Source organism: Anthonomus grandis, unplaced genomic scaffold (assembly GCF_022605725.1).
Source record: "Anthonomus grandis grandis unplaced genomic scaffold, icAntGran1.3 ctg00000680.1, whole genome shotgun sequence".
Lineage (NCBI taxonomy): Eukaryota > Metazoa > Arthropoda > Insecta > Coleoptera > Curculionidae > Anthonomus > Anthonomus grandis.
Window position 1 is genome coordinate 1 of NW_026088572.1, and position 11,774 is coordinate 11,774.

At 36.5% G+C, this 11,774-nt stretch overlaps 2 protein-coding genes across 2 annotated transcripts; both read right to left on the reverse strand.

Moving 5' to 3' along the window:
• Nucleotides 1-217: 217 nt before the first annotated feature.
• LOC126749754 (uncharacterized) lies at nt 218-1,532 on the reverse strand. The gene is made up of 2 exons (XM_050459449.1): nt 815-1,532; nt 218-769 (listed from the first exon to the last, which is right to left on the reverse strand). The coding sequence occupies exons 1-2, from the start codon at nt 1,451-1,453 to the stop codon at nt 473-475; spliced, it is 936 nt and encodes a 311-aa protein (XP_050315406.1). The 5' UTR covers nt 1,454-1,532; the 3' UTR covers nt 218-472.
• Nucleotides 1,533-3,458: 1,926 nt separating this feature from the next.
• On the reverse strand, nt 3,459-5,178 carry LOC126749753 (uncharacterized). Its single transcript, XM_050459448.1, has one exon. It carries the CDS (start codon nt 5,034-5,036, stop codon nt 3,459-3,461), a length of 1,578 nt encoding a protein of 525 aa, XP_050315405.1. The 5' UTR covers nt 5,037-5,178.
• Between the last annotated feature and the right edge of the window lie 6,596 nt (nt 5,179-11,774).

Genomic DNA, 11,774 nt, shown 5'->3' on the forward strand with positions numbered 1-11,774 from the left:
TTCGAGCATTGTATTAGCCGGCTTCCGTCCAGGATGGGGAAGATCAAAACTAATTGCTTCGATTGAACTGTATTAATACCATATATTATTTAAAAACAAACAGGAACAAAAACATCATGAATGAAGAGCCGCGAGCGCCATGAACCCATGCCGCCGATCGTCACATAATAATTCGGTCGCTCGGCCTCTTGCCCAGTCGGATTATGGCGTTGTTGCCGGATACAAAATAAATACGTAATTATATGAATAACGCTTAACATAAACCGCCCCTCTTGAAAGACTAGGCTTTCAATATAATACAAATTCTTAAAGACAATATTGTCAAACTAACAAGATATTTCTTAATATAAAGATAGAAATAGGTACGCAACTAACTAATCTTAAAGTACCGAAAAATAAAAATTATATATATATGTTAATATTAAACACTACGGTCCTTTAAGAAACCAATAAAGTTCAAAACACCCTGTCGTCACTCATCTGTCTCTACTGGCCGCACCTCTGATTCGATAGGGAGTAGAGCCAATTTGTTGACAGCACGCTTTAGGGTCCCACTCTTGGTCCGTACAGTTACAACCCTTATGATGCCATCCTTGCCAGGGTGAGTAATGACAACTCGTCCCAGAGGCCAGCACGTACTGGGAACGTTTTCTTCCTTCAGAATAACCATGGAACCAACATGAATGTTTGGATTGGCGTCCTCTACATTCCATTTGGTCCTTACTTGAAGCAAGTGTAGATATTCTTTGCTCCAGCGAGCCCAGAAATGCTGCTTCATTAGTTGGATGTGCGAATAGCGTTTTACATAGTTCACCTTGTCGGCCTTGAGGTCCCTTTCAGGAATAGCTGTTAACTGTTGTCCGATTAGGAAATGCCCAGGTGTCAGTGCTTCAAGGTCGCAGGGATCGGAAGAGATAGGAGTTAGGGGACGGGAATTTAGAATTGCCTCGATTTGTATCGCAAATGTATAAAATTCCTCGTAATCTAAATGTATGCCGCCCAATACACGCTTTATATGATGTTTGCATGATTTTACTGCAGCTTCATGCAAACCTCCAAAATGAGGTGATCGAGGTGGCAGAAAATGCCATGTGATTTTAAAAAACCCAAGATAATCTTTGAAAGAGCTCGATTCCACCAATTTTCGAATGGCTACTAGTTCATTGTTTGCCCCCACGAAATTGGTAGCGTTGTCTGAATAAATATTATCGCAAATGCCTCTTCTTGATACAAAACGCTTTAAAACGCTCAAAAAACCATTACTAGTTAAGTCAGAAATTACTTCAATGTGGACCGCCTTAACGGCTGAACAGACAAAAATGCATATATATGCCTTAATAATTTTGTTTGTCTTCGTTTTACTCGCCTTTATTTCAAAAGGCCCGGCATAATCTACGAATACTGACGAAAATATACGCGATGGTGTTACTCTATTCGAAGGCAATTCGCCCATTTTCGGAAATACACTTTTATGAGGACGGACTTTAAAGCAAACTAAGCATTTACGAATTCGGGATCGCACTGCACTTTTACCACCGATCGGCCAATATTTCTGCCTAATATGGGATAATGTGCATTGTGCACCAGAATGAAACGTCCGTAAATGCTCAAAGTCTATTTTTAAATTCGTGAATGGATGTTTGCTGGGTAAAACTATGGGATGTTTGACATCAAAATTTAATCTAGAATTTTTTAATCGTCCGCCGAGTCTAATAACACCTCGACTATCCAGAAAGGGAGACAGTATCTTTAATTTACTTTTTGAATGCACTTTGTTTTTAGTTTTTAAATTAAGTATTTCACCCTCAAAACAATCGTTTTGTACTAAAATTACAAGTGCTGTCTCGCTTCTTTCAATTTCTAATAAAGCAAGAGACCCATGCTTCCTTTGTGTAGCCAAGACTTTACAGTTTTCGCAAAAACGAAAGCAATACGCGACGGTACGGATCAATTTCTTTAAATTTGAAAATCGAGAAAAAATCTCAAAATTCTTGGATTTGGTTACTTGGACGTGTAAAGATGTAATTCTAACATCGGGAATTTCTTTCTTCGAGCCAATAAAATTCTTAATGTTTGAATTTGATGGCCATTCAATTTGATTTCGAAAAAACGCGGGCCCATGTAACCAGAGATCTGAATGAATTAGATTTTTAAGATTCGAGCCACGTGATATAATATCAGCTGGATTGTGCTCTGAAGCAATGTAATTCCAATCTATGATATTCGAATTTTGTTGGATTTCTGCGACACGGTTGGCAATAAATGTTTTCCAAGTTTTAGGTTCTTTGGAAATCCAGTTTAGAACTATTGTAGAGTCCGTCCAGAGATAAATTCGCGAAAAATCGATGTTTAAAGCCTTAAGGCATTTTACGAACAATCTAGTTAAAATTAATGCTCCCAATAACTCGAGCCTAGGAAGGGTTTGGCATTTTATTGGACTGACTCTTGACTTAGCGCAAAGTAAATTGCTTTGAATGTTACCATCTGAGGCTATGGATCTGATGTATATGCAGCAAGCATAAGCGCATTCGCTGGCATCTGAAAATCCCTGGATTTCGATTATTTTTGGACACTTAACGAGAACGTGACGAGGAATCTGCATTAAACCTACTTGGCAAATTTCATCTTTTAAATTCAACCATTCCCCAGTTATTTCGTCTGGCAAATCGTCATCCCAGTCAATTTGCAATCTCCACAATTTTTGTATAAGGAGTTTAGCCCGGATTGACAAAGGACCTAAGATGCCCAATGGGTCAAAGATTTTTGCTATAAAGGACAAAATGGATCTTTTTGTGAAACTTTGATTTAAAGGGATAGTTTGAGAATTATATTGAAGGGTGTCTGCCTTTGGCATCCAAGAAACACCCAAGGTTTTAATGCTAGAGTCATTCGTAATAAGATATTCTTCTTTTGAGTTTCGATCGATGTTTTCAAGAATTCTGGGATCATTTGATTGGAACTTTCGCAGTTGGAATCCATATTGTGATAGAATATTGCAAATATTTTCCCGAATTTTATTTAGGGACTCAAAATCAGAGGAACCCGTAAGAAGGTCATCGACAAAGAAATCGGACTTAATAATTTCACTTTCAAGCGGCCATAGCTTTAAGTTATCCATAGCCACTTGCTTTAGGCAACGGGTGGACAAGAAAGACGCCGAAGAAGTACCATACGTCACAGTGTTTAATTGAAAATGTTTGACGTTTTCGTCCTGAGAGTCTCGCCAAACAATCCTCTGTAGATTTCGTTCATTTTGATCTATAAGTATTTGTCGGTACATTTTCGCTAAGTCACCGATTAAAACCACATTATGCTTCCTAAACCGGATTAAAATGCTAAATAGATCATCTTGAATTGTTGGACCGACTTTTAGCACATTATTCAAAGACAAATTCGTGGAAGTTTTACACGCCGCGTCAAAAACGACCCTTAACTTGGTCGTGGTACTTTCAGCCTTCTCAACGGGATGATGTGGGATATAATAAATAGGAGTATTCGAGGGATAATCGTATTTTAGTCATATGGCCTAGACTTTGATATTCAAGCATAAATTCTTTATAAAGTTTTTCGAGATTGGGATTTTTTGATAATCGTCTTTCGATGCCATATAAACGATTAAGTGCAGTTTCCTCGGAACTACCGAGGTTTTTAAAATTTTCTTTTAGAGGAAGTTTTACTACGAATTTACCGCTTCTATCGCGTGTCGTATGTCTGGTAAAGTGATTTTCGCATTCGATTTCTTCCTTAGTAAGCGAGGCCTGGGGAAGTGGATTAATTTCCTCTATTTTCCAGAATTTTTCGAGACTCTCAGAAAGAAAACATTGTGAAATGTGACAGTCAGATTTTATGTTGTGAAAGGGTATTGGCCCTGCTATAACCCAGCCCAGTAAGGTTTTTTGTAAAACGGGAAGATTTTTACCGAGTCGAACCTGTTCTGAGCAAATTAGATCGAAAAATATTTCACAACCAATAAGCATGTCGATCTCTGAAGGGATATTAAAATCTGGGTCTGCCATTGAGAATTCCAAAGGAATTTTTAGCGCGGAACTATCGAAGTTTGTTTGTGGAGTAAGGCCAGAGATTGAGGATAAAACTAAACATGTAAGCTTAGTTCTATAGCTGGTTTGTCGAGACAAAATTTCAATTTCTACACGTTCCGAGATATCAGTTTTTATTTGATTAATTCCCATTACAGGTACGTTCACCTTCGTTGGTTCTATGTCTAATTTATTTAGAAAATTAGTCGTAACAAAATTGGATTGTGATCCACTATCGAGGAGAACTTTACACGGTATCGGTTTACGATTTTTGCTAAGTACGTTAACTATAGCAGTCGATAATAAAATAAACGATTTTTTTATATTTTGACAAGTATTCGCGACCACCGATGTATTTTCCAATTCCGTGTTTTCATTTGAGTCGGGTGACTCTGATGCGAGATTCGTTGAGCTAGATTTGACAGTCGTGTTGCTACGATGTAACAAAGTCGCGTGTTTCGATTTACAAATTTTACAACCACTTGAGCGGCATTCTTGCCTTTGATGGCCGTAACGTAAACAATTGGTGCACAAGCGCATCTTATTTGCTTGACTAAAACGATCCGAGATTGATAATTGCTTAAATTTATCGCAAAAATATATGAAATGTGCCTCCTTACAATAAGGACACCGTGGCGTGTATACTTGTGCGCCATGTTGTGCGCTTGCATGTGCGTTCGAGATAGCCACAAACGTTTTTGATTCGCGAGTTCTGTTTGAAACTAAAGATTTTACATTCAAAGTTTCCAAAATATGACAACGTTGCGAAAGAAATTTATTGAAATCATCAATGGTCGGAGAAACGATATCTTTACAATAAATCTCCCATTCACGTTTACTGGTATGATCAAGTTTGGCAACTAAAATGTAAATTAGAATCGTATGCCATTCTTTTACGTGTTCTCCCATTGATTCAAGAGAACGATAATTTTTTAAAAAGGTATCAAAAAGATTTCGTAATTGGGAGTGCGATTCTTTTGAAATGGGCACGATTTCCATTATTTCCCTTAAATGGCAGTTTACAATTATTTTTCGATTGTTATAACGATTTTCTAATAAGTCCCAAGCAATTTTGTAGTTTTCCTCTGTCGCGTTCAAGGAAGCAATTAACCTCTTTGGTTCCCCAATTAAAGCCTCTTCCAAATGACAAAATTTAGCAACGTTCGGAATATTACTATTATGCACAATGGCCTTAAACATATCACTAAACCTTTGCCATTCTGAATAATTGCCTGAAAACTGTGGGATCTTTAAGGATGAGAGATGAAACGCGATATTTGGCAACGCTGCTGTCACCTGTCTCGAAGTAGAAACATTTCCGTTCCCGCTACTAGTGCCCGGAGCCACAGTAAACAGCTTCTCAGCTTCTTCTCAGCTTCTTCTTCTTCTCAGCTTCTTCTCAGCTTCTCAGCTTCAGAAGCTGTTTACTGTGCCCGGAGCGTTGTTGTCTGACAAATCAACAAGCAACGTTTGACTAGGTTTCTCGCGTAAATTAATTATTTGTTCGGCTTGGCTGATTGCGTTATAATACCGTTCTTCAAACGATTCGCGTTCGTTTTCATTTTCGTTTTCATTAAAATTGTCAGGAAAATCGCTTAGGATAAGGTTTTCAAATTCGGTTTGCATATTTCGGAATTTTTCCAATAGAGAACTCACGTCTTTTAGTCGAGTTTTTAAAATATTAAATTTATTTTCGTCATATTTCGTTAAAAAAGTACAAAATCGAGTAAGTTCGCTTTTTAGATTAGCGCGCGCGTTTTTAAGCCTTTTTAAATCATATTCCGGATTTAAATCGACTTGAGAGTCCGTGTCTTCGTGATCTGACATTTTAAATTCTATTCGAGCTTCAAAACAAAAACGAGTTAAACGAGTACCAAAAGGTAAATAGAGGTAAAACGAGTTACTACGTTATACAAATGGGACGAGAAAACATTAATGTTGCAAAAATATATATTCCTTATTTTCGTGGGTGTAAACGTAGTCAAATGCCAATCGAGATTCGTGGAGATTACGCAATAAATGGAAATAAAATAAAGCACTAAAATAGCTTAATTTTTCAAAATTCGAGAAAACAATTACCCTCAATCTGATTGCCTATTGCTGTTGTATGATTTAAGTAGAAAATACGTGCAAAATGACATGAAACGTATAAAAAAAAACGAGTATCGATATCGATATTTCACTAATACAGTACAACAACCAAAATATTTTAAACGTGATCGAGACAAATCTTCAATTCCCAGTAACGAGATAGGAATTATCGGTATAGGCAATTGATTGATGGATTGATTATGGACAAATTGGAAAGGACTAACCTTAAAGTTCAACGATGCTTTCACTCCTGCTGGCTTCCATCGGGCGATGAAGGACCATAATATGTATTAGCCGGCTTCCGTCCAGGATGGGAAAGATCAAAACTAATTGCTTCGATTGTAAGACCCTGTTTATTTTCTAAAGAATTGACATATTTTTCTTAGTCATTAAGATGAAATTTATCGGTCTGACCGAAAAGAGGTCCAGGATATTTACAAAACTAAAGCTAGCTCAGCGGTACCGTAAGTAACCGAATACGGTTTACACTTAGCGTTTCCCCTCGGGAATTATTTTTATGGGTTTCGATAAAAGAGTGAGATAAATATTTGGTTTATAAAATTCATTTGAGTTTTGGTCACTAAAGAGTGAAGTTACTTAATAAAAACAATAAAGGGTGTTGCGACGTGAAATAAGCTGTGTTGGTTTGGTGTAGTGTTTTACTACAAGAAAGGGTGAGTGTTATCACAGAGTATGCTTATTTCTATCTTATTGATTACACCGATATTTTACCTTTTTAAATAAAATGTGATTAATGAAATATTTTAATGACCGATTGTTGTTTGTCTTGCTTGTGTTGTTGTGACGATTGTTTATTGTTTCTTGTTAAGATACTGAGCTGGTCTGGGACCATTGCACAGCTCGTTGTATTTAACAAGGCTTTGTATTTGGAGAGGACCCTCGCGTTTTGGTGTCCATTGCACCCCTCAGTACAAAGTGTGTTATCGTCAGGTGGTCTAGATCGGAGATTGCTGTCTCAATCTCATGTTTTATGATAATGTTTTTGGTAGCATTTTGGCTACGGTTTGTGAGTAATGTAGTGCTCACGTTTTGGCATATTGAACGATTGTATATCATTCAATATCAGTACGTTGTCGTTACTGGGACATTTAACAATCGGATAAAAATAATAAATTGGTGAATAATGAATTTTGGGATATTTAAGTTAAGTGGTTAAATGTTGGTGAACATAAATTAAATGGTTATCGTAAAAGTAAAATCACTGAGCAAGTTTAAAACATATTAATTCATATTTTTCATATTAATGAGTTTTGCTTAATATTTTTATTATTAATTAATTTTACGGGAATAAGTGTGCTCAGGTTACTTTTATTATTTCAGGTCTACACGTCACCATCTCTACTTTGGAGTCGCCCAAGCGTCCAGTTGTTTTACAAGGTGTTTATTCTATTTTTATGATTTATTTTGATTATTTTGGACTATTTTGAATTTATTTAACGTATTAAAAATTATACAATTATTTAAATGACGTTCACAGGTTTTAATTATTATAGAATTTTTCAGAAGTGGGATAAAGAGCAAATAAACACCGGGCGTGACTCTAAGGTTTGATGGTGTTGGTAGACATTTATGGTTTAAAGAAAAAATAAATAAATAAATAATAATAATAATAATAATAATAATAATAATAATAATAATAATATTTAGTTTGTGTTGCATTGTTATGAATATTACGAGTATTTATTTTGTTCTTTTTTTTTTCTCTTTTAAAGATTTTTAAATACCGCATACATTTACATCCCTTTTCTTGGTTAACATGAGTCGTAAACGAGCGCGTGATCTTTCATTGTCTGATGACATGAATAACGTAGGTAGTACTTGTAGTGGACAGGGCGAAAATCAAAATAATGATTTTAATCGATTCACTAACATGATGGAAGAATTTTTTAAGAGCAATTCTAATTCTCGTAAAGCGGAAACATCTGTTAGGGGAGATGTTATACCGATTTTTAATCCCGAAGATAGTGATCAGGTTGATAGGTTACAAGGTGGTGTATACTTTACCAGTTTAGATATGAAAGCAGGTTACCATCAAATCCCAGTTGCAGAAAATTCCAAACGTTACACTTCATTTGTTACACCTTCCGAACAATACGAGTTTAACCGAATGCCATTTGGCTTAACGAATTCACCCCGAACTTTTCAGCGATTTATGAACCAAATACTAAAACCTGCTGCTAGTTACGCTGCCGTTTATTTAAACGATATTCTTTTACATAATAGCACAATAGATCAAGCACTTCACAGTTTAGAAAATATCCTACATATATTTCGCGCCGAAGGTTTAACACTAAGTCTAAAAAAATGTTCGTTTTTAATGAGTTCAGTTTCATTTTTGGGTTTTGAAGTGGGTCAAAGTAAAGTACGCCCAGGTAAAGAAAAGATTAAGGCCGTCGAACAATTTCAACCCCCAACATCTGTGCACCAAGTGCGACAATTTATATGGCTGACAGGGTACTTTAGGCACTTCGTAAAAGATTATGCTATAATAGCAAAGCCATTAACCACATTAACGAAGAAATCTGTTAAATGGAATTGGGGTGAACATGAGATGAACGCTTTTAGAAAATTACAATCAGAATTAATTAAAAGACCAATTTTAACATTGTTTGATCAAACTTTACCTACCGAAGTTCACACCGACGCGAGTATGTTAGGTTTAGCTGGAATTCTTTTACAATTACATCCAGACGAACGTTTTCATCCAGTAGCTTATTATAGTAGACAAACCATAGGGGCAGAGCAGAATTATTATTCTTACGAGTTGGAAACTTTGGCAGTTGTTGAAAGTTTAAAGAAATTTCGAAGCTATCTTCTAGGAATTGATTTCACTGTGGTTACAGATTGTAATTCTTTAAAGGCAAGTAGTGAAAAGAAACAAATTATTCCAAGAATTGTACGATAGTGGCTTCAACTTCAAGAATTCCGTTTTGATGTTAAATATAGACCAGGCAATCGAATGAAACACGTGGACGCTCTGAGTCGTAATCCTTCTTCTACTGAACAATCACCAAATACGTTAAATATATTCCATATCGAACAAGCGGATTGGGTGCTCTCTAGACAACTTACCGATTCTAAGATTAATGAAGTAAAACAAGTTTTATTGAGACCTCCACAAGTGTGTGACGTAAGCCAGAAGATCGCCGGTGGATCTAAGCTTTCGGAAGCCGTATTGATGATCGCTGATTAGTCCAGATGATTCCAGATATCTTAACAGTTGTTGGTTGACTGCTTTCTCCATAATCTTCGATATAACTGGAACTAGTGCAATCGGGCAGTAATTGGACGGCATCGTCTTCTTACCCTTTTTGGGTACAGCTTGCACTTGAGCAGTTTTCCAGCTTGTTGGAAATGAGCCCTGTTTGTACGATGCCGTGAACAGTCTACATAAGGGAGGAGTCAATTCGTCTGCACAACGTTTTAGTACTAGGGCTGGAATTCCATCGGGTCCAGAAGCTTTGTTGGTGTCTACGCTTTTAGGAATTTTATTTATAATTCGTTGGGGAAACGAAATTTCTCCCATCGATGAATTCACCCTTGGCAAATATGGCGGTGTTTTGCCTTGCGAGTGCACAGTAGAATTGGACGCGAAGAGTTTACCCAGTAAGTTGGCTTTTTCCCTTGCTGTTACCGCGATAGAACCATCATCTGCTGTTAGGGGTGGCAAGGCCGACTTAGCAAATCCTTGACTAACGGCTTTCGATACCGACCAGAAAGATCTTGTTCCATTTGGGCAGTTTAGCAATTTGTTTTTGATCCTGTTGTTGTGACTCTCTTTGCATTCATCAATAATTCGCTTGCAGCTATTTCTGGAGGTTAAAAAGTTTCTCCAATTTTCAGTGGAAGGATGTTGACGCCATTTGCGATATGCTGCGTTTTTAGTGTTTACTGCCTTTTTGCAATTCAGGTTGAACCATTGCTTGTTGTTTGATCTGCATTTAGTAGAAAAAGGGATATAAGCTTCCATTCCTGCCAAGATCGTCTCTGTAATTTGGTTTGCACATTCTGAGATGTTATTGGTTCATTCGATTTTTGTATAACAAACGTAATTCTGGGAGAAAGGAATGATTTCTTTATCCAATTCGAAAAGATTGTCATCCATTTAATATGTTTCATATTGATCATCTAGGACCTTTCCCTAAAAGTAAAAAATCAAATGTGTATCTGATTGTTGGCATTGATGCTTTTACGAAATTCTGCTTTTTACAACCTGTTAAATCCACTAAAACAAAATATGTTATTGAATACCTCAAGAATATTTGTGCAACCTATGGATCTTCTAAGTTATTAATTACTGATCGAGGAAGTTGTTTTACTGCTTATCATTTCAAAAATTTCTGCTTACAAAATAATATAAAACTTGTACTCAATGCTGTTGCAACTCCACGTGCCAACGGACAAGTGGAAAGGCTAAATAGAACCATATTAGGGGCTCTTCTTTCTTCCACCTTAGAAGAAAATACTTGGGATGATAACGTTAAGAAAATTCAATTTGCAATAAATAATGTAGTAAATAAATTAACAGGAAAAACAGCCAGTCAACTTTTATTTGGATATTCACCAAGAGGATCTAGTGACAGTATTTTACTTGATGAAGTTCAACAAATTCCGGATATTATTAATAATTTGTTAGAAATAAGAAGAGAAGCTGCTGAAAAGATAGCCTTATCTCAAGAACAACAAAAGAAATATTTTGATAAGAAAAGAAAGCGTCCGAAGAGATATAAAGTTGGTGACTTAGTCCTGATTATGAAAAATCAACCTGCCACAGGAACGAGCAAGAAACTATCTGCACCATATGACGGTCCAATGGTCATAAAAACAGTACTACCAAATGATTGCTACATAGTAGTTGATATGATGGGGTCACGTCGTCTCACTCGAAAAGCGACATATGAAAATGTTATTGCGGTTGATCGTATGCGACCCTGGGTACCAGCTGGTGGAGTTTCATCTGGTGAGTCGGATCTGAGCAGTGATAAAGAAGGGGTAGTTCAGTCCGATCCTGATGCTGAGGATGCTGATCAACTCGAGACGAGTTGATAGCAGGATGGCCGAATGTAAGACCCTGTTTATTTTCTAAAGAATTGACATATTTTTCTTAGTCATTAAGATGAAATTTATCGGTCTGACCGAAAAGAGGTCCAGGATATTTACAAAACTAAAGCTAGCTCAGCGGTACCGTAAGTAACCGAATACGGTTTACACTTAGCGTTTCCCCTCGGGAATTATTTTTATGGGTTTCGATAAAAGAGTGAGATAAATATTTGGTTTATAAAATTCATTTGAGTTTTGGTCACTAAAGAGTGAAGTTACTTAATAAAAACAATAAAGGGTGTTGCGACGTGAAATAAGCTGTGTTGGTTTGGTGTAGTGTTTTACTACAAGAAAGGGTGAGTGTTATCACAGAGTATGCTTATTTCTATCTTATTGATTACACCGATATTTTACCTTTTTAAATAAAATGTGATTAATGAAATATTTTAATGACCGATTGTTGTTTGTCTTGCTTGTGTTGTTGTGACGATTGTTTATTGTTTCTTGTTAAGATACTGAGCTGGTCTGGGACCATTGCACAGCTCGTTGTATTTAACAAGGCTTTGTATTTGGAGAGGACCCTCG